Raw genomic sequence first — 22,941 nt, 5'->3', positions numbered from 1 at the left:
ATGGCTTGGTTGGTCTTACTTGGTTTTTCTATTTCTCTTTCTTACTTTTACCAAACCCCACCCTATACTCTCTCTCCTACTTTTACCAACCCCACCATATTCAACGTTTAATTTTTTTTATATGAAATAGATGATTTAAATTGATAAAAGTTAATTAAATTACGTTAAATTAATTACGAGCTAATTAGCTTACATTAAATTAATTACGATAAATTAAATTACGTTACAAGCTAATTAGCTAACTAGCTTACGTTAAATTAAATTAGCGTTAACTTGAGATTATAGTAAATATGTGTTAATTAGCTTACTTTAAATTAAATTACGTTAACTTGACATTATAAATTTAAAAAACGAACACATTACATAAGATAGATAATTAAAAAAACACAAATACATGAAATCTGATACATAAACCTAGATAATTTGAAACACAAATACATGATAGATTGATACATAAAGTTAATTTTGGGGATTTTGTGGGTGGTTTGGATTATTTTGGGAGTAATTAGGATTATTTGAATCCATAATATTGACTTACTTTAAGTAATATTAGGTAGAGAGCTAAGTAGATAAAAAAATATTAGGAAGAGGTGTGGTAAAATATATGAAATTTGGGCTCAATTTATAGATAAAAATATTTTATAGCCGTTATTGTAATTTTTTTTTAATTTTAACGTCATTTTTTTTTTTACCGTTACAAAATTCGTAACATTACAAATACTGTTTTAGAGCTTAAGCAAAAAAAGCCGGCAGAAGATAACACTTGGCAGCAACAGATTTGCTGCTCAGTGGCATCTGACGCGCGTCAGAGCCACTGACAGCTCATCGGTTGCTTTGGCCCACACGCAAAATGAAACGCTACACTTCCCCTGCTTTCTTCCGCCTTTTTCATCCTAAACCCAACGTTTAACACTTATTTTCGCCAGTTTTCTTCGCCACGTGGCTGCTCTTTATTAGGTGTGTGCACGCCATTCGAGGGGCTGTTGGTCTGGAATTCTAGACCAACCAGCTCCAAGGACCAAGTGTCCCAATGGTTAGACTAAGTAAAGCTAGCTTTACTTTTTGCTAGACCAACTAAAACCAAGCCATTGTACATGTTCTTAGGTGCGTTATCTTCACCTTAATAAATTAAGTTTCAGGTCCAATAAGTTCAGATAAGTTCAAATGAGTTCATATAAGTTTCAATCAGGTCCAATCAGGACAATAAGTTTCAATTAGGTCTAATAAGATCTAATAAGTTCCCATCAGGTGCAATAAGATTCAATCAGGTCCAATAAGTTCTAATTGCTAAAAATTAATAAAGTCTAATAAATTTCAATTAGCTCCAATAAATTTCAATAAGATTCAATCAGGTTCAATAAATTGAATCAGGTCCAATCAGATATAATAAGTTCAATTCAGATTTAATAAGTTCAATTCAACTAAATTCAGGTCCAATATAAGATGAGAAGAAAACACCCTTAAATATATGGAAAAATTGATTTTATCAGTCCCAAATATGGGCGCCCTGATAAAAACAGTCCCAACTTCAATTTATTATTGTTCAGTCCCAACTTTTGGGGGTATTTTACAATAATGGTCCAGGTTAACCAGTAACCGTTTAAGAGGTTACCTCCCCTTCCCACTCCCTTCCCCCTCCTTGCCACCTCCACTCCCCTCCCTGCTCTAACCCCCCCTTCCCACCTCCCCTTCCCCTCCCTTGCCACTCCCTGCTCTAACCCTCTCTCTCCCTAACCACCCCCCAACACCACCTAGCCCCAACACCCAGCCCCTCCCCCTCTCGCCAGTCGCACCGCCCCCTCCCTTCCCCGTAGTCGCGCAACCCCCTCCCTTCCCCGCCACTCGCGCAACCCCCTCCCTCCCGTCCCTTCGCGCACAGTCCTCTTCGGCTCTTCTCAGTCGTCGGTCTTCATCTCCTCTCACTCAGCCCTCGTCGAGTTGTCGCTCCTCTCGGTGTTCGCCTCGTCGCTTCGCCGCCTCGTCACCGTTGCAGCGACGTTTGCGGGGGAAGGGAGGGGAGGGGGGTTGTCGCGGTTGCAGAAGAAGGGAGGGGGTGTTACGGCAGTTGCAGGGGAAGGGGAGGGGGCTGCGGAGGGAAGGGAAAGGGGGAGGGGGTGCGGCAGTTGCTGGGGAGGGGATTGCGGGGGGTGGGGGAGGGGTGGTGGCTGCGGGGAGGGAGCTGGTGGTGTTGGTGGTTTTGGGGGGGGGCTGGGTAGCAGGGGAGGGGGTTGGGTGGCAGGGGAGAAGAGGAGGAGAGGGAGCAGTGAAGAGAGGAGGGAGGAAAGAGGAAGAAGAAGAGTTTACCTGCTACAGTAGGTTAGAACTGCTGGGACCATTATTGTAAAATACCCCCAAAAGTTGGGACTGAACAATAATAAATTGAAGTTGGGACTGTTTTTATCAGGGCGCCCATAATTGGGACTAATAAAATCAATTTTTCCTAAATATATTGTCAAACATAGCATAATTGATATGGGTCAATGGTCATATATCAAAACCGTTTAAAAAAGGTCATTATGTTTTGATCACCGGTAGTGGTTTGTTTCTCTAAACTGTCTCACTCACGGCTGAGAGAGGGAAAGTTTGAGTCTTTTCCAGAGGAATTTCCAAGATCTCCTGTCACCTGAATTTTGAATTCTGATATGGTAAATTTCTTCTACTCTTCTTGCTCATATTCATCTTATTTCCCATTCTATATGAACTTCAAGTTTTTTATTTTTGTTTGTGTATTCAGTATTCTATGGGGGGTAACTTAAACCGCTAATTACCTTCTCGCAATGAATTTTGAGGGGTAATGAGTTTGTTAGTTAGAAGAAAATTTTCAAAATTTTGCTTTTTAGGGTTTGCAGTTTATGTTATTTTGTCAAGGAGTATCAGCTGGCTGAAACTTAATAACTTATTGATTTGCTAAGCGCATTCATGTAATATGAGAATGTATATGGATGTAATAACAACTTATGGTTCCATTGTTACCGACTGTAATTATCAGTGTTATTTTACCCTAAATCAGTTGATTATTGGTAGGATGATCATGTAGAGATGGAAAGTTAGTGCACTTTTTTTGTATAATCTCATAGCTCTTGAAATTGTTAAGTAAAATAAATGGTGAATTTACATTTTAGAAAGTAACAAGTAATTGGAAAAGGAATCAAGTTCTTAGCTTGTCGATACGATGGATAAGGAAACGTTGAATAATGAAGAAGTCTAGTATGGGAAGGATATTTTGGTGAGATTTTGATATAAGACCATTCTATAGATATGAAGTGTGGAAGGAGTTATGACGATGGTTCATGAGATCAATTAACGAGCTGCGAGCAATCCTTTTAGAGATGGGATTTGAAACAGTAGGATTCAAGCGATGAGAGTATAGGGTATAGGTATAGCTCGCCAGATGCACCTTAAGGTCCAGAGCTGAGAGGAGGACTATGTTCCATATGGACAACTTATGGATTGGCCAAATAAATTTGATTAAACATCACCTTGCGCATGGAATATCAATGTGGCCTATTTGATTGAATAGGAATTATGCATTGTTACCCGTTTTTTTTTTTTCAGCTTGTCCATTTGGGTTTGTTCCGTTCTTGTTTTGTTTACCTTCCTCCCCTTGTTTCCTCGTAGCATTTTGATTTTCGAGTGTCATCCAGTATTTAGTCCTTACTTGTTCTTTTCTTGTGCTTGTTCTATTGCTGTGACTTGTGCCTTGTCTTTCTTAAAAAATCATTTATGTCGATTTCCAACCTTCAAAAGTGCTGTGTTCGGTAGCCGGCATCAGCATGAAGCTTGATCAAAGATTTCTCATGTAGATTATAGGGAAAGGGTCACGATAGCAGATTAGCAGTTATCTGATGTGGAGTTTCAATTTAGTAACCTGCGAGACGTCAATGCTACAGAAGTACTTTAGTGATTTATACTTACATCTATGGGTTTATCTTAATATGCAACAGGTACTACCTATTGTAGCAGGAGCTGTCGTTGCTGTAACTGCCCTTGCTGGTAAATATGGTATTCAAGCTTGGCAGACTTACAAAGCTAGACCTCCTGTACATAGAACTCGCAGGTTCTATGAAGGTGGGTTTCAGCAGCAAATGACAAAACGTGAAGCAGCTTTGATTCTTGGAGTCCGGTATTTCCATGTTTCAATCATCTTTGTTTTGAGATATAACAGTTTTAGTAATACAAAGGTCCACATTTTTTTTGTAGGGCTAATAGACAGTCTCTGTGTGATGCCATTATGTGTTTTTGAGATCGCCACTTCTTATATGGTGGCTATCAAAAGATTTGGCCAAAAATTAGTGAAAGCTGTAGTTAGGGCTGAACTCTTAATTTGAGGTACAAGAACTGTCAATATGTTGAAAATAGGTCGTCTTTCTATCAGATCAAGCCTCAAGGTGGTTAGAGTCAAGTCAAACATATGTATTTCTGCACGGCCCACTGTGCATCACAAGATCTATTATTGTGGCGGCTATTATTCTTGCGTGGTGGCTCTTTAAGTCGTCACTGGGTCATTTTGGGATTTTCTAACATGTTTTCTCCTAGTTGGAAATCAATGAACCAGACTGAATTAACCTCCCCTGCTGTATTGACATGTATAGTTAGAGCTAGCAATCTCTGACCAAACACAACACAACACAAACCTAACAAAGTACAAACACAAAACAACCTGTAATCGACCCCAAATTAGACACAACTACAACCTATGTATCAGAATTGTCGATAAATTTGATCATCAAAGTGGACTAAGATGATAAAGGGGCTCTGCTGATTCCTGCTGTTTGCCACTAAAATATTCATGATTGCCCAATGTGGTTCATTGCATATTACCTACTCTTAACATTACCAATAAGAGTACATGATTGAACTTGAAAACTGATTACGTGCCTGAACTCATTGACATCCTGGACTATCCTGTAGGATTGCATCAAATAGAAATAGCCCAATTTTACAGGTAATCTACAAACGTTTTGTCACTACTCCTGGGTAAGGTTGAATAAATTTCAGAAAAATTTGTCAGAAACAACCTTTTAAATACAAGTTTTTGCAAGAAACAACCTTTTAAAAAGAATCTGGCAAAAGAAGACCTTAAGAAGAGAATATTTTTCGAGAAAAATACTCGACCCACTTTGGCACATGAACTGCATCTTTTATGTTTCAATCCTGTTTTTCTCCATTTTTCGATATTGACCAAGTATTGTCCGATGTTGACTTCATTAGTATAGGATGTGAAATCGGGTTGAAACATAAGAAATGCGGGTTATGTGCCTTGCTATGTTTGGTTTTAGGGAGTCGAAGCCGCAAAATACTTGGCAATGCACGGAAAATGGGTCCGGGTTGTTCGGCGCAAAAAAAATTATTTTTAAGATCTTATTTTCCCAATTTTTTTTAAAAAAGGTTGTTTCTCGCAAAAACTTGTATATAAAAGGTTGTTTCTGGCAAATTTTCCTAAATTCCATTATGGTGCCCTGCATCTAAGGACCCTTTTCTTGTAAGGATTAACTGCTCATGTCAGTGCTCCTAATGGAGAAGAAACTACTACTGATGCTACTCCTGTAGCATGTTATAACTTACCCAATGCAGAACTAAGCATGGCCACATTCACAGTCTTGACTCCTTTATTCAAGGGAGATATACATAGCATAAAATCTCTTAAGTTTGATTGGCTTGGATGAATGTACAATAATATGGTAAAATCGTCTGATTTATTGTAGTTTTGTAGTTCTTAGACTCATAAAACCTTGCTTGACCTTGGCGCGTCTGTTGAGGCTATTTAGTATTGCAGCTACATATATATATATTTGGGTGTTAGTGTAACTAATTTATGGCTGAAAAAATTTCCGCTTCATCTTTGGTTACTTTGCTGCTTCCAAGTGGAATAAAAATTGTATTGGCCCTTGCTTGAAAAATTGAGCTTTTAAAATTGTTGCCTCGATTTGGAAACAATGGTCACTGTACCTTTTTGTAATGTGCCGGGATTAAATGTTAACTTCCCCAATGTAGAAATCTATCATGGTTAGATTTCCAAATATACCAGCAGTCTTAAATGGTGTGGTGGAGAGATGACAGGAAGGAGACAACTATAATAAAGGGTATATCTGTAGTAATGGTCAATTTTGAAACATAAGGAAATTGCGAGTTGCGACAATATGACAATCAATTCCAGATGAGAGGAAGTCTAACTTAGCGTGTTTGTGCCAAGTGAAAATCATCGTGTTTCTTGATGAAATTTGTGGCCTCATATGCATATGTTTATTATTGTCTTGAATGACCTGAAATTCCTTTTCTTAATGTAAAAAAATATTACCACTTTATTTAACTGATGTTCCTTGTATCTTCAGTTCTTTACTTGTGTAATCATTGTTTTTGTACAGAGAAAGGGAAGCTGTTGAGAAGATAAAAGAAGCACACAGAAAGGTTATGATCGCGAACCACCCTGATGCAGGCGGTAGCCATTACCTCGCTTCAAAGGTTAACGAAGCTAAAGAATTGATGCTGGGCAAACCCAAGAACTCCGATTCTGCTTTCTAGTGGTCTCCTGCGTTCCTTCATCATAATGCTTTAATGATGGTAGAATGTAGATCATAAGGTTCAATATGATAGCTTTTTTCCCCTTTCAGGTAGGGGAAGAGGGTGGATTCACTGGATTGATTGCTTGTAAAATGTCAGGCTTAATGGCTGAGATGATTTTTGCTGAAAAATTAACTGGAAATTAGGAACATGCCACTGGATGACTTCATATCTTCTGATAGTATTGAGAGGAAAAACTACCTCCAACCAAACTCGCTCAACTACTTTCAAAATCCTCCATTGTGCTTTGTACTCTCTTGTTCCTACGACCTACCCATGACTTGCCATTGCCAGAACAAGAAAAATTCACTAGAATTTGGCTGATAGAATAATTGGAGGTAACAGTAAACATCAAAAATTGGTTTTATCATATAAAAATTAGTTAGATAAAAGGTAATTATATCATACAATAATTGATTATATCAAACGGAAAACTGACTATATCTAATGAAAAATGATTGTATAAGGTTTTCGGTGCATATAAAGTATTGTAAACTTGGTCTATCCAAGACGTTTTATTAGAAATTAGGATCCTCTTTTCTTCCGAATTCCTCCAATTATGTCAAAAGGAAATTGGAAAATTCAGAAGATTCTTTTTGTACTATTTCCTTTCTTCTAAAATCTCATAAATTTGTAAAACCAAACATACAAAAGTCATTCATTATAAGAAAATTTGTTAGAAACAACCTTTTAAAAAAATCTGGCAAATTAAGACCTTAAAAGTATTTTTTTTGCGAAGAACAATCTTGACCCTTTTTTCGGGACTTGATCAAGTATTTGCGGCTTCAACTCGCTAGAACCAAACATGGCAAGGCATAACCCATATTTTATGTTTCAACCACATTTCCCTTCATATACTGATAAAGTCAACTTCAGAAAATACTTGGTCAATGTCGAAAAATGCTAGAAAAACAGGGTTGAAACATAAAAGATACAGTTCACGTGCCTTTCACATGTTTGATTTTAAAGAGACAACGCTGAAAAATGCTTGGTCAATGCCAGAAAATGGATCGAAGTTATTCCTTGCAAAATATTTTCTTCTTAAGGTCTTCTTTTGCCATATTTTTTTAAAAGGTTGTTTCTCTCAAAAACTTGTATTTAAAAGGTTGTTTTTGACAAATTTTCCTTTATTTTATCAATTTAATTATGTAATGCCTCTAAGGCTAACAAATAACATTAAATATATTTCCTAACATGGTAATGTTTAGAAATATAGTACATAACACGTCAACTGGTCTTATGATCTTATCTATGCTTAATGTTTCCACTTTTAACTAATTATAATCAACCCTTATGACTTGTTTGGTTTGTGGTCAATGGTCGTAAATAGCAATAATATTTATGAAATTTAGTGTAAATTTGTAAAGAAATTCTCATGTCAACGACCATGGGAATGAAACTTTATCACAAAACATGAATTTCCCTTTATAAATTTTCATTACCACCCAATACCACATTCCCAAGTAGTAATGGATAATAATGCGATTTTAGGAAGAAAATGGATAACTTGGGATGAAGTAGCATTACCATAGGTAATGACATTAGATTTTTAGTACAAATTTACACTATAATGCATTACCATTCCCACTATTTATGACCTCTTACCAAACGGGCCGTTAGAATTGCATAAATCACTTTCCTAATTTATTTCACTACCTTTTTTTCCATCTAGTTGCTCTCTATGAAACAAGGAATATATATGCTATGGAATAAATAAATTTCGTACCTTAATTAATCAATATTGAGTGTATGAGTTTGTAAAATCGTGGATAACACAACAAAAGGTGATTTTGAATCAACATATCCTACACCAAACTAATACTACACAACACAAGGCGTATTCTCTGTGTTGAAGCACCCTTATATCAGAATGCAGCAAACACCTCAAAAAGGGCTGACCATCTTGCAGTGTCAATGGAATGATTTGAGGTGGAAAACTTGGCAGCTTGGCTTGAATGCCAATTTTGTGCTAGCCTGCTCGAACTTATTGGCAGCAGCTTCATTCACCTCCAATCCAATCTGAACAAAGAAACGCACCCACCAGGACTGACTGCGCATCTTAGCCTGCAGGAAGATTCATCAAGATAAAGAAATGTCATTCTCCTCGGGACTTCCCTGAAATTTGGCGAAAAGCCTATTACCTTGGGGTAGATAGGTAAGCAACTTAAACCATTTTGTGGGAGGTTTAGAAAGCCAATTGAAATGATTTTATCACTACGCGAATCAAAAAGAAAAGTCGGAGCGAGAATCACCTTAGGGCTAGGCCACCTGCCCGACTATCTATTGTCTCAGCAGGCCTTAACCCGGCAAAAGACGACAGAGGCATATGTTCCTAATATGTACAACATCCTATAGTTTTGCTAACCAAACAGCTTCACACTTCCGCTTTTTAGGAATTTCTACTTCCCCAATTTTCTTTTATGTCAACCAAGCAAGCACTTTATTCAATGAAACCCAGCAAGTGTAAGTACTAATAGAAGTTTGAAATTTAGCATACTAGACTTTTAGTTTCCTCCTTTTTCCTCTTCGGATCCCATGAAAAGCAGAAATGCACAGATTGCCATTACACAAGAAAGGACAGCTTTATACTCTTCACATAATTTCTCAAGCCAATAGTAACCTTGTGTTCATGAGGTGGTTAGTAATATGCTACATTTGAGATTATTTAGTTGGAAATCGCTAAATATAGCCAACTGTGGCTTATAAGCTAAAAGTGGTAATACTAAGCAATTGATTGTAATAAATTCCAAAATAAATATTTCCTCCAATCTGAAATAAATGAAACACTTCTCAAAAAGATCTCACATAAAAAGAGAAGTGTCATTTATTTCAGATATAATATCATTTTGGAGAAGGTACTTGATGCATATACAAAACCCCTCAAGTCTATGGTCGGCAAAACCTTATTTAGTAGGTTAGCACCAGTGACTCCTGCTTTCTAGGCAGACCAAACTAATGAAATATGACTATGATACAAAATGACCATGAACAAACACTAGTCACTAAGCACTCACCGGGCGTCCAAATTTAGATAGCTCTGTAACTCTGGCTCTCTGTTGACCAGGAAAACCTACACATATGAACATATAATTAAATTACTAAAGAAAATTAGGATAGCTGATCTGGCCCTTTATCGGCCAGCATCAATTTAACAGCAATCATGAAATATTTAGAGAAGACATTATCTTCTCAGACAGTTGCTGCGATGTATTCAGAAATGATCAAATGAAGTTGAACAAAGAGGAGGAAAAGGACAAAGACATACCAGTAAATATCACAATACCATCAGCAGCAACTCTTGCCAATTCCGGAAGAGTTTTGTTCAGATATTTTGGTGAGAGATAATCTAATGCATCTGAGACAATGACCAGTGAAAAAGACTGTGATCTATATGGCAACGGGAATTTGATATCAGCAACACGCACAATGGCTTTTCGCATAAGACTTTTGCAGTTTGAGTCTGCATCCTCTAGATCATATGGTTCCACACCCCATGCCTCAGTATCCTCTTCTTTTAACAGCTTAGAAACCACTGAACAGGTCTCGGGTCCAACATGCAAAACCTTGTGCATGCCATCACCATAGGCTTTCTTCAGAAGAGGTATCGCCTTTTGAAGTTCTAGTGTTCCAGAAAACTCACCTGCGTTGGAGGTAAAGAATAAACTTATTTTTAAAGAACTTCATTCAAAGGTCGACAATAGGTATATTAACAAGAGGTAGACAAAATAAGCAAAACAGATGTAAAAAAATAACCAGTTCTTGCTAACTATGCTGGCAGACTACATGTTGTCAAACCATGATTTTAAAGCATAAGTTTTGGAAAAGGATGTTTTGAAATTTGAACACTAACTAAAAGCTCCCCCTTTCACAAAGGCTAAAGTATTCAATTCTATAGTTGATTTTGTGAGTTTTTTAGAGCTATAAAAACTAGGAAGTCAAATAGATAACAAGTAATATTCTTGTGTAAGGAGCTTGAATAATTTTTTCAGGCTTAAGCTTCTTGTCAAAAAAGGTTTCTTGCAGTCTCTTTAAAACAGCTTATCCACTTCTCAGGGGTAAAAGCTGCATATATCTTAGCCTACACAGCCTCCATTGCAGGTGGGATCAAAGAAGTAAGATTTTATAATGTGAGCAAGCAAGCACGATTGCGTGATATAGAAAAGCGAGAAAAAAGTTGAAAAAACAATTTGCAACAAAAACTCATCAGTACAGCTAACGAATATTGACAAGAATTATTTCAATCAAGAAAAAGATTACATAGCTTCTTTTCCTTCAGGTACACAGAAGAAAAACAAATAGATTCAACAACACATCCAATTGAATAAGATGTGAGTCAAAGAAACCAACTAGAATAAGAAACCAAGCATAAATCTAAAAACAAGCAAGCATATCTACCTTCGATCCTGCTAACGACGTCCTTTTTACCTGCAAGATACAAGCAATCGATTAAATTACTTGTCATACAACAATCCTTTGTGGAGGGGTTAATAAAATGACTTTAAAAGCTTTAGAAGCAATCAAATGAACATGTCGAAACAAAGCGGAGGAAAGGAGACAATGGATATTGTCATCAACACAAGAAGCGATCACTTGGTTTCACAAGCAACAAGAGTTTCAATATCATGCCTTGTAGCTCAAGGAAAAATATCTAGTACATGTCTTTGGAACATATACTCCGCCAGTATGCAGTTTGTCTGGTAAACAATCATAGTGACAAGGAGAGCTGGAAAGAGGAGGGAAAGCAGTAACCAGTAAGGCTAACATATTCCTTTCAAATCTTTCGAATAGTAAAGGATTTAATTTATCAAAAGGATTTAATTTATCAAAAGGAAAAAAAGATTCCCCCTTCCATATATATATAAAGGAAAATAGATCCGCACTATCCCTCACTTCTCCTCCTCCCTACATATCCAAACACGCTATAAAAGATAGTAAGTGAAGTTTTGGCGCTGCGGATAAATGGGACTTAGAAGAGCATTGACAAATGACAACAACTGAATACTTAGTTCAATATGATAAAGTCATAGCATAAAAGGGGACCAGTTCTGAAATATAGCGAGCAAATGCAAGACGTACCTGAGCCACTGTATAGATACCCAAGAATAAGGAAGACGCCCTACAGACATAGAAGAACAAAGTACAGAATGAGAAACAAATTCTTCTTAAGTACATTTCATCTTATCTAGCTCAATGAAGAGCTGTACATTTAGATAATTTAAGATAACTAAAGTACGACAATAAATGACACATGATATTGTTCCGAGACTATTGCCAAAAAAGCCTGAAAAGTACCAATGTGACAAGAGTAACCGACACCAAAGGAGACGAACGTGTCTTTGATGGGAATGCTCCTACAAGAGGAAACCCTCCATTGCCCACCAGTCGGCGAGCAGGATTTACGGGTCTCCTTGACATACCTTCTTTCTGTTTACTGTTTATAATATATTTACTCAGATGAATTAGGTCTACCTGGCATTCAAAATAGATGAAAAACATAGCATTAGCTGAGCTGCAAATCAAAGTAAACATATCTAGGAGTGAACTTCTTCAAAAAAAAAAAACATCCACAATTTCTACCTACAAGCCCGACAAGAAAGCCAGTATCTTTGATGAACTAATGGCAAATCTTAGCTTAACTGAATCAAATTTATAACATAATATTGCATTATATGATGTTTTGAATGTTTTTCCACCAAAGGAAAAACATAAACAAGATCAATACATAAATAAATCAAGATATATTCTGCCAAAACAAGCAAAATAATTCAAACCCTACTAATGCTAGTCATCAACAAATGAGCACAAGTTTTCTTACAGTCATGAATGTAACCGATCCCTTACCACTAATCAATCAATAACATAGCATCACAGATCTTCTCAACTAGGAAAATATTAAAAAAAATATTCACAAAATTTAATTAGATTCACTCTTAACTAACTATATAAAAATGCACATAAAGAATCAACAAAAAAATATGTTACCAGATAGAGATCCAACAGAAAAATATATAAAAAAAAGCATCAATTCCGCAAATGATGGAGTAATAAGATTTCCCAAATTGCTAATCAGATATAAAAAAATGGGGTTTGAGATTATACCTGAAGATCAATGAATATGACACCACATTAAGCAAAAGAAAAAATGGAAAATTTCCAAAACCTGGGATCTAGATCTACTAAAATCTTAGCAAAATCAGTGATATGGGTTGTTAATAGAATTGAACTTTAATGAGTTGGGTATTTTTGCAATTGTGAAAAAGATGATGAGAGTGTGATAGCGTTTGAAAGAAAAGTGGATGGAGCAAAAGAGGGAAAGAAAAAGAGTGATAGAGCGCGTTTGTATGGGAAGTGAGAAGGAGGTGAGTGAAGATCTTATAATACGCGGTGGGGCGCAGAGTAAGCAGGGTCTTAATTTTACAGACTGTGCATTTCTCACTCACTCACTACTTTTAGTGTCGGCGTTGGTCCACTTCACTGTCCTCGTATTTTTCTTGAAAGGGCCAAGGGGTACTTTTGTCCAAGTACGAGGGAAATCTTGACTCTTGAGAGGGGTCTTTTATTATCTCTGTTTTATATTACTCCCTCTATCTTTTTTTATTTGCTACATTTTGCTATTTAGGGGTGTCTCAATTTATTTGCTACATTTGCAAATATTTCCATATATAGTACATAGGTCCCACACTTTATTTACAAATTTGTCATCACTCCCTTCTTGATTTTGTAAATGTTTCCATATATAATATATAGGTCCCACAATTTACCTATTTGCTTTTTTGTTAATTCCATTTATGTCAATGGTCCCCACTCCCTCCTTGGTCTTTGTGAAAAAGTGCTTGTAGCAAATAAAAAAAGACGAAGGGAGTATTTGCAACGATTTGATATGAAATTTGAGTAAAAAACGTCTAATCGTTGAAAATAATATGAAACGGAGGTAGTATATGGACAAGACTTGACATTACGCAAGTCCTTGTCAAAGAGAAGGCTACATTCAAGAACAAAGACATTACGACACAAATATAAGTGTTATCTGATTGTAATGTAAGGTGTTGATTAAAATCAACAAGTAGAACCCTTCTACTTAATTGCCAATGCCAAGTTCCGATGATAAGTTGGAGGAAGGCAAGGAAGTTAGAGTTGAACAAAAGTAGCCCAACTCAAAAATGCTCGAGTTTAGGCAGATTTTTGGGCCCAATTTCTAGTCCATTCTGATTTTTTTTGTTTGGGAAGAGCTTGGACAAGTCAAAAATGACTTTGGCCCAGCGTGATTTTGACCCTAAAGCTCGTTATTTTTGGCCTGAAAAGTGGGTTTGGGTAACAAAAATCAGCCCAAATTTTGGCCTAGCTGCTGTGCAGGTCGTTTTTAATTGCGGCGAACCGACCTACATTTTGATCACCTCTAAGTCAAGTCATCATCCCCTTAATGCTAGGGCAACACTCGTGCTACAATGGTCAAGACAAAAGGTTGCGATCCATCAGAATAGGCTAACCCCCAAAAATTATCTTCACTATCCTACAATTATATTATTATATTTCCTTAGTCTTTTAATTGCACCATTTCGTTTTTGGCACTATTCATCAACCAACTTTGTTGAGCTATCTTGCATCACTATAAAGAAAAATATAGTCAAATAGGATCTTGTCAAATTCATCTCAATGCAAGGATTTCAAATTTTAATAATTTTTACTTATATGCAATCACAGATATTTACATTCAAAAAAACATCTCGACAAACGTGAAAAGCAAAATGGTGCAATTAGAAAAAAGGAAGTATGATTGAAAAGTTTGAAAACTATAACATACTACCTCTGTTTTTATTTAGTTGCAACAATTTATACTTTTAGGTATTTTTTATTAGTTGCAACATTTTTCTTTTTAGGAAAGCTTTTGGGATAATTTGACTATATTACCCTTATTCACCCAATGCGTAGATGGTGCACCAAGGTGTAGGATGAGCATCCTGCACCTTGTACAAAACGCAAGGCAAAAAGAATAAAACGCACAATTCAACATGCAAAAAGTAATTGATTTGACAGCCAATGTACATTCCCCTTACATCCAATGTACAAAATCGAAAATTCAAAAAGTAAATGATTTGACATTTACTGTTCACCATTTAATAACTGATTTGATGTCCCCCATATATTGTTCACACTTCTCTCTTTTCCACACTCAACCTTCTTGTACATTCTTGGCTTCGTGGTTGTTCATTAACAAAATCAAAATGTACAATGACAACCCCCGCTGAAAGTAACCCAATTCCTGAAGCTGATGTCAAGTGAGTAATTTGCAATCTTTGTACACTAGGTGTGTTGATGTTTGTTCACTAATGAAATTCAATATGTACAATTACAGTCTCATACCGAAATTCACCACTTCTCTCTTTTTCCACACTCAACCTCCTTGTACATCCTTGGCTTCATGGTTGTTCATTAATAAAATCAAAATGTACAATGACAATCCCCCAGCTGAAAGTAACCCAATTCATGAAGTTGATGTCAAGTGAGTAATTTGCAATCTTTGTACACTGGGTGTGTTGATGTTTGTTCAGTAATGAAATTCAATATGTACAATTACAGTCCATACCGAAATATGTCAAGTGAGTAATTTCCATTCTTTGTACACTGGTGTGTTTGATGTTTGTTCACTAATGAAATTCAATATGTACAATTACATTCTCATACCGAAATTCAATAAAAATACAATGTACATTGATGGTCATTGCTTTGATCACTGAAAATCCCTAAATGTACACTCGTAGATTATTGTACACCAAACCATATGCATTTGTACATTAAAAAAATTGTTTCACGTGATGAGAGAGAAAGAGCTGGCCCACTTTCAAAAATATTGCCAAAAGTCAGCCACATGGGCAAGGTGCAGGATGCTCATCCTACACCTCGGTGCAGGATCTAATTTGCGTTATTCACCTACTCTCGCCATTTAATTACAATACTAGTAGCAGGGATAAGTGGATCAATTATACTCTCTTTTCTCATTTCTTAAAGTTTGTGCAAAAAGGTGAATATTGCAACTAAATAAAAACAGAGGTAGTATAAGATAGAGATCGACATTCAGTATTATCGATGTCAACTAGTTTAGTTTGTATAGTGAGAGGTGGATCAATATCTCGCCTACATAAATGCCTTCATGGCTCTCAACAGACCAAGATTTGGATTTGGCGACTTGGTACACACAAAATTGAAGAAAGCAACGTTAAGACCCCCACATCCTTGTAAGTTGTAAGCCATTGGCAACAAGTCATAATCAACTCTTTGGTATGGAACGTGCACGGCTATGACTATGATGAACATGCATGGTAACTTGTAGCCAAAAAAAGAGAGAATAGAAAAGGCACGCCCTATTCCACAGAAATCTCAATCTTCTCAGCTTGAGGAGGCCGCCACTTACGGTCAAGTTTGCCCCTCTCCAGCACTATCTGTGACGACTGTTGCTCCTTGTCATTCTGCACCAGCTTCTCGTCAATGAGCCCAAGCAGCTCCTGCAGCCCTATCCTTGCCACTGCCGAAGTTTTGACATGTGGAACGTGTTCACTTTCGGGATGAGAATCTGGGCCTTTTTCCTTCATCCTTGATTCAATGAAGAATTCCCCTTTCTGATCATGTGGCTCAACTCCTGGTCCAAGCCTGTCACTTGAGAATTCACTTCGTTGGTCCTCCTGCATCTTATCTTTTTGCAGTAGTTGTTCATCAGTTACTTCATCTTCATCCTCTTCAAACTTGGAATCAAAGTCATCATTGAAGTTCTCTACTCCAGTGTCTGTGTCTCTTTGAATATCAATCTGAGTATAAATCAAATAAAGCTCAATGATTCAAAAAGATGAAAAAATAAAATAAAAGAGAGAGTTAGCATTAGCAGATAGATTAGATTACCTTGTTCCAAACCTCAATCATGTCTTGAATCTTTTTCCCTGAAACACCTATACGTTGCAGGACATCTAATACAGCTTGTCGTTGCTCCTCAAGATTCGGTGCACTGGAATCCAGAACATGCTGTGAATTTTTGTGCACAAACATCGCATAGTTTCATTATAAATAATTTAGCTCCCAGGTAAAAAATCATTGATATTTGACAATGCGAAACACAGGCCTGAGTAAAGTTACGCACCACAAGTAAATCTGCTTCAACAACTTCTTCCAAGGTAGCATGAAATGCCTCAACTAGCTGCACAACAAGTGCAAAATATGCATATTAGACGTTAATGGAAAAGATTGAACACATTGTGCAAGCCCACCATCCAGCAGAACTAATAGTCACCTACCGGGAAAAGTCCTTAACTTTCCTAATTGGAAAAATTGACACAACCAGTCCTAACTATGGCCAGTTCACCTTCGAAGGCCCTAAGTCCTAACTTCTGCTTATCTCAAAAGTGCTCCCAACTTTGGGGTATCTTTTACCAAAACAGTCCTTTAAATTGGTTAATTATGACACATTACTCTTCCATTGACTTCAATTAATCAAAACAAATGGTTATTGGATGAGTGTCCGGTGCGTCAATTAACTTAGCCATTTAGCTAAGCTAAAGCAGTGGCGGAGCCACATTAGACCAAGTGGGGTCACTTGAACCCACTTGAAATGAAAAAATGAAAATTTGTCTTCATAAAATTTTGGATTTTTCAGTTTGTTCTTAAAAAATTTGACCAATTGACCCCAGTAAAAATTTATCAAAATATTTCTTAGCTAAAGGACCGTTTTGAGAAGAGACCCTCGTAAGTTGGGACCATTTAAAGTAAACTAGTAAAGCGGTCATAATTGGGACCGGTAGCGTCAATATTCCTTCATAATACTATATATATATATATATATATATATATATATATATATATATATATATATATATAACCTATAGGGTTAGGTTCTGATGAGAAACCTTTTATGCTGAAAATCGTGAAAAACACTAAAAATAAGCAATAACTTCATAAAATGAGAAAAGAAAATGAGCAAAAACATTAAATGAGTAGAAAACATTAAATGGGCAAAAACGTAAAATGAGTAAAAGACTTGTGAAATGAGCATAAAAATGTTAAATGAGCAAAAACATAAAATAAGCAAAACATAAAATGAGCAAAAACGTTGTGAAATGAGCAAAATCTTCATAAAATGAAGAAAAATGAGTCATTCTCATGGTTCTCACCATAAGGGTATTTCTCATATATAAATGAGCATAAAAAGAATGCTTCTTACATGAGAAATGAGAATGAATCTCAACTACAAGATTAAATTAGAGTTACTACACTTGTTTATTAGAGTTATATCCCCCTAAAATTTTGAACCCAAAAAACAAAAAAAAAATGATTTTTTTTCTAATATTCTTTTTTTGCAATTACACCACTTTTTCATTAGAGTTATAGCGCGTAAAATTCATTCTCATGTAAATATGCATTCCCATATGAACTCACTTCTATATATATATATTATATATATATATATATAATATATATATATATATATATATATATATATATTATTATAATATATTATATATATATATTGCAAAATCATATCATATCCTCATTATGACTAGGGATTGGGATAGTGTGACAACTAATTTCCGCCCATTTTACTTGTCCCCCCAACTTACTTGCACTGGCAAATCTGATATAAATCCCACTGTATCACTAAGTAGGACCTTCCTCCTGAATTTGATAGCTCAAAAAAGTTAGCAATAATTTGAAATATAATTTCATTATATCCAAAATTAGCCAACAGTAATAGACTGAAGACTGCCTATGCAGTATATTACCCAGACGGAAGAGTCACACCTCGTACTTTTGGATCAACTGTTGCAAACAATCTGCAAACATTGAGTCAGCATGGTTATCAACCATTACACCATATATGACAACAGAGGAGCTCTTTTGAAACAAATATACCTATCATCACTGTAAAGATCAGTGTCTGAGAGTGCACTAACTAATGTAGACTTTCCCTGTAGTTGAAGAATTATTTAGTTGAAAACACAAGAATTTGTCACTCAAATGCATAAGAAAGGCAGGGAAAAAATGTGTAGGGGACATTGATCACTGACAGCATTAGTGTATCCAACCACAGCAACAGAGGCAAGCCCTGGAGCATCTAAAACTCCCTGCTTTCTCCGACCAGCACGCTGCACAGCACGTGTTCTACGAACTACTTCAATTTCAGCCAGCAGGCGCTTTCTTCTTTCTGAGATTCTGCCATTGGAAAAACCAAATTTTATTTTACTGCAAACATTAACTATGCAATATCTGTAGGTAGTTTCTCACGATTATCTAAAGGTGAGGGAAGCACGAATCCCCCCTACCCATCCAGAACTGTATACATGTTGTAAAAGAGGACAGAAACACAGATGATACGAGAACATGGTCATGTCTAGCAAAAAAAAAAACTTTTTCACACCACTATTCAGAAGCATATAATAAACCAAGAGAGGTTAAGTATGTGCCAATTTGCCAGAGTTCAGGTCATGGAGGGGCTCATAGACTTATAGTATACAAGGAAAGTGCAAATTTAAGAACATGTTCATGTGGAAAGAGGTTGGCTTAGGTTTTGAGCTAAAGATCCTCCAAGTGTCCAAAAAAGAGATGATCTCATTCTCAGCTGCTATGCGCTTTCAGGACTAGCATAAATCACAAAATTATAGGAGCCAAAGCAAAACCCTACAACTTTAATAGAGATAGCCTGTTTAAACACCAATTCAACCCCGATGTGACAGGAACTATTGGTTGAATTTTGAAACAATAGGACAGGTATAATGTACTATATGATTAATCAATAGTTAACACAAAGACAGATGCCTGCTACGCAGATAAGTAACTATATATCCAAAATTTCCAGAAAAAATTAAAGTCGGAAAAGGAAACCTTCGTCGCTGAAGCTCAAGCTCGGTTTCTCCAGCACCACTAATAAAACCACGTCCACCACTTCCTCTCCTGTAATGGCCATTCATGCACATTAGAAGATGCTTTCAGTAACAGAGCAACAGACCAATGAACAAACTACAAGAGTAGTAATATTTCAAGCAAGTGTGAATAAAATCAAATTTCCAGGTAAAATGGATGCAACTGGCTCATATCAAAAGATATGAGGGGTAAAATGCAAGCGAAAGAACAGTGTTCTAAAGAGCTGAAACACCACCATAAAGTATTTATGAAGAATGACATTTGATCTGAGGTTTGTAGGATCCCAAAGCAACTAGAAATTTATGATTCATATGAAGTCCACTCAACTTCAGGATTCAATAATGACGAGAAGCAACTTAGTTCCCTTTCAACAACAATGGCAGTATCACAAAAAGGAACTTGCTTAGTGAGTGCCAACACAAAAAAAAATGAGAGGTTCCAACAGCATCATCTCAAGTTCACATATTTCTAGTCAATAATGTAAAGACAACACAGAGAGCTCATACTGTGTATAGCATAGTTCTCCAATTTCATGATGAGCTTTGAATGCTACAATCATTATCTTGCTATATGTAGAGTAGATAAGTAGAAACTCACCCTCGAGCACTCACAACTTCAGCTTCTCCTTTTGTTCCAAAAGTGTAACGTCCATCAGAACCCCGTGCTCGTACAAGCCGGCTCTTCTTATACATTATTGCTGCTAACTCAGCCTGAAAATCTAGAAGTATCAGAAAAAGAGTTTATACTAGTTCCCATTAAACAAAGCCGTATCTTGATGAAAGACAGCAAAACAATAAAAAGAGAAGTCACTGAATCGTTCACAAGTCTACCTGAAGTTTCGCTTCCTTAGTGTATGCATGAGCATTAAAAATCTCTATGATAAGACCCACACGATCTAAAACAGGTTTCTCCCACACCCTCTGCAACAAAGCAAATGCACAATCATGAATCATAAGTCACGCCAAAACTTTCAAGGATATCCCCTGCTAGGATATTACTAGGAACAATGATATTAACATTTAACTTAAGCAACTTACTTCCAAATTTCTCTGCTGAATGGCAGACAGTATTGCATTGACAAACACGGCATCCAACTCATCATCGTGCTACACAACCATAATGAGTATTTATCAAAACGTTATCAATCCAATATATCTAAGTGATAAAGATAGTACTCTACATGTATCATAAAAATTCCTTGCCTTTGATTCAATGGCATGTATATGGCACTTAATATTATCAACCGTCCCCGGCCCAAAGTACGTATCTGTCCATGTTAAATAGTCAATACAGAAGTTCATAAACGAAATGCAACCATAAAATGATCTATTAGAAACCATCCATCACAATCAATAACAACAAAATTACAACAATCTCCTTCTATACTCCCTCCACTTTCTTTTAATCAACATACTTTGTACTTTGACCTTATCCACATACTTCAATTTGACCATCATTTGTGTCTTATACATAAAGAAAAACATAGTCACATCTCACATGGGATCTTATTAAATTCGTCACAGCATATATCTTCAAAATATCAACTTTCATAATTATTAGTTACTCATAATTAAATAAATATGGGAAATTTCCTCCGGTACCCTGAGGTTTGACGTAATTCTCAAATTACCCCTCACATTTGGGGAATTTCTCATATACCCCTGAAATTTGTAATTGGGTTTAAAATACCTTTATCATACATCGAAATTCAAGTGCATTAATTTCCTAAAGTACCTTTGAAACTTAAACTTTGAACTTCAAAATTCAATAACGGTATTTTGAGAATTAAGCCAAACCTCAATGTTAACTCAGGAAATTTCCCAATAAATAAACGGACAAAGTTGTGTATTGGCAAGCTCGAACTGTGTAGATTAAAAAAGAAACATGGATAGTACTAGTAAGTAGTATGTCCTATATGTCTGTACTTCCAAATTGAGGGAGTGTATATCAATCAAAACATATTTGACAAAAATGCCACAATCTACAACAACATTGCATAACTCAAATTGCAACAAAAAAGAATGAAACATTGCATAACTCAATAATTCAACATCAACCCAATTTTCAGCTTTATAAAACCAAACAAACAAACAAACAAAAACCCAACTTTAATTGAAAATGAAGTAACCTGAACGGCTCTTGTTAGAGCCAGAAAGTGGGTTCTGAACAACAAGATGAGGGGGCGAATTTTTGAGACTCAAATCAGTAGAAAAGAAACCATCTCTTTGTTCATCAAGTGAATTAGCGAGGTTAAGAGCTTCATTGAGCTTGGTCTGTAAATGGGTATTTGGTCGAACACGTGGTTGAACCACCAGAATCTTGGGTGGGCCTTGTGGGTCAAGATTCGGGTCATCTTCATTTGAATTTCTACGCAAGGAGGGAGTGTGAGAGAAGCAACAATGGGATTGAAGGAGGTGAAGTGATCGCAGCTGCAGGAGAGAGAGAGAAAACCCTCTCAAGGCCAATTTGCTGTTGTTCATCATCGTTGTTGTTTCATTTCATAGTAAAATCTTTTTTTCCTTAGATTGTGCACAGGTCCCTTGATCTGTATGAGAAAGGTATGTACGCTTTAAAATGCAAGCAAAATAAAACAAAATGTTGGCAACTAAAGGTAACTATTAATGGCCCGTTGGTTATCATATTTTTATTGTTTTCAGTTATTTTGAAAACTAAAAACAAAAAATAAGAAACAGAAAAAGTGATTTTCAATTTTTAGTTGTAAGTTTTCAAAATCATCATTTTTCTAATAAGTTTGACTAATTTTTGATTCATTATAGGACATATATCATACGACTTTTAAATACAAAAAACCAAAAACCTGAAAATCACAGTGATGTCGAACGAGTCCTAAGCTAATAAACATGTATATATACCCAAATGAACGTGATTTAAAAATTAAAAAAGTAACTGATGTGACAGTTTTGTTGTTGTTCATCATCGTTGTTTCATTTCAGAGTAAAATCTTCTTTATCGGAATTTATTGAAGTAAATTCTCATGAAAAGAAAAGGCCTACTAAAACCAGCTGAAACTCCAAAAGTTAATAAATTGTTGTTCTTCACTAATTAATTCTCCATGTAGTAGTCGTATGAGGCTATATCAGATTGCTTGATGTAGTTAATTGGGGATTCGCCTTATAACTTTAAGATTATAAGGCTGAATTCTCGCAACTACACTATTTGCCTCACTAGACCAAGAACATCGCGTCTTTAATGCTTGTCATAATATTAATAAACTTATTTATTTTGTAGCCCAACCAAACAAGCCCTCAATTTTTTTAGTAATTTAGGTTTCTTTCTAGCCTTTAATTTAACAATTTGTATTGTGTCAAGATCTATTAACCCATTAGGGCAAGTTCAGGTACGAGTCAAGTTAAAAGGTCGTGTGATGTGGTGCTTGTCCTTATCAGAATACTAACAATTTGTAAAACTGACATACTCTCTACTTTTTTCGTTTCTTTTTTATTTCCTCACTCCACTTTG

The 22,941-nt window shown here is 36.1% G+C and overlaps 3 protein-coding genes across 3 annotated transcripts; 1 reads left to right on the top strand and 2 right to left on the bottom strand.

Annotated features, from left to right (window-relative positions):
• The first annotated feature begins 2,490 nt into the window (after positions 1-2,490).
• Positions 2,491-6,712, top strand: LOC104894993 (mitochondrial import inner membrane translocase subunit TIM14-1). The gene is made up of 3 exons (XM_010681387.3): positions 2,491-2,645; positions 3,945-4,123; positions 6,366-6,712. The coding sequence occupies exons 1-3, from the start codon at positions 2,643-2,645 to the stop codon at positions 6,520-6,522; spliced, it is 339 nt and encodes a 112-aa protein (XP_010679689.1). The 5' UTR covers positions 2,491-2,642; the 3' UTR covers positions 6,523-6,712.
• Positions 6,713-8,266: 1,554 nt separating this feature from the next.
• Positions 8,267-12,953, bottom strand: LOC104894992 (hypothetical protein). The gene is made up of 7 exons (XM_010681386.4): positions 12,661-12,953; positions 11,854-12,030; positions 11,638-11,677; positions 10,957-10,986; positions 9,827-10,201; positions 9,576-9,631; positions 8,267-8,625 (listed from the first exon to the last, which is right to left on the bottom strand). Exons 2-7 carry the CDS (start codon positions 11,974-11,976, stop codon positions 8,473-8,475), a joined length of 777 nt encoding a protein of 258 aa, XP_010679688.1. The 5' UTR covers positions 11,977-12,030; positions 12,661-12,953; the 3' UTR covers positions 8,267-8,472.
• A 2,634-nt stretch (positions 12,954-15,587) lies between these two features.
• On the bottom strand, positions 15,588-22,040 carry LOC104894991 (GTP-binding protein At3g49725, chloroplastic). The gene is made up of 13 exons (XM_010681385.4): positions 21,590-22,040; positions 20,664-20,728; positions 20,499-20,567; positions 20,292-20,381; positions 20,059-20,171; positions 19,423-19,491; positions 18,609-18,753; positions 18,454-18,509; positions 18,324-18,374; positions 18,162-18,216; positions 16,688-16,744; positions 16,453-16,572; positions 15,588-16,361 (listed from the first exon to the last, which is right to left on the bottom strand). Exons 1-13 carry the CDS (start codon positions 21,942-21,944, stop codon positions 15,921-15,923), a joined length of 1,686 nt encoding a protein of 561 aa, XP_010679687.2. The 5' UTR covers positions 21,945-22,040; the 3' UTR covers positions 15,588-15,920.
• Positions 22,041-22,941: the final 901 nt, after the last annotated feature.

This window comes from Beta vulgaris, chromosome 6 (genome assembly GCF_026745355.1).
Source record: "Beta vulgaris subsp. vulgaris cultivar EL10 chromosome 6, EL10.2, whole genome shotgun sequence".
Lineage (NCBI taxonomy): Eukaryota > Viridiplantae > Streptophyta > Magnoliopsida > Caryophyllales > Amaranthaceae > Beta > Beta vulgaris.
Note: the sequence above shows the minus strand (reverse complement) of the source record. Positions and strands in the feature narration are given on the sequence as shown.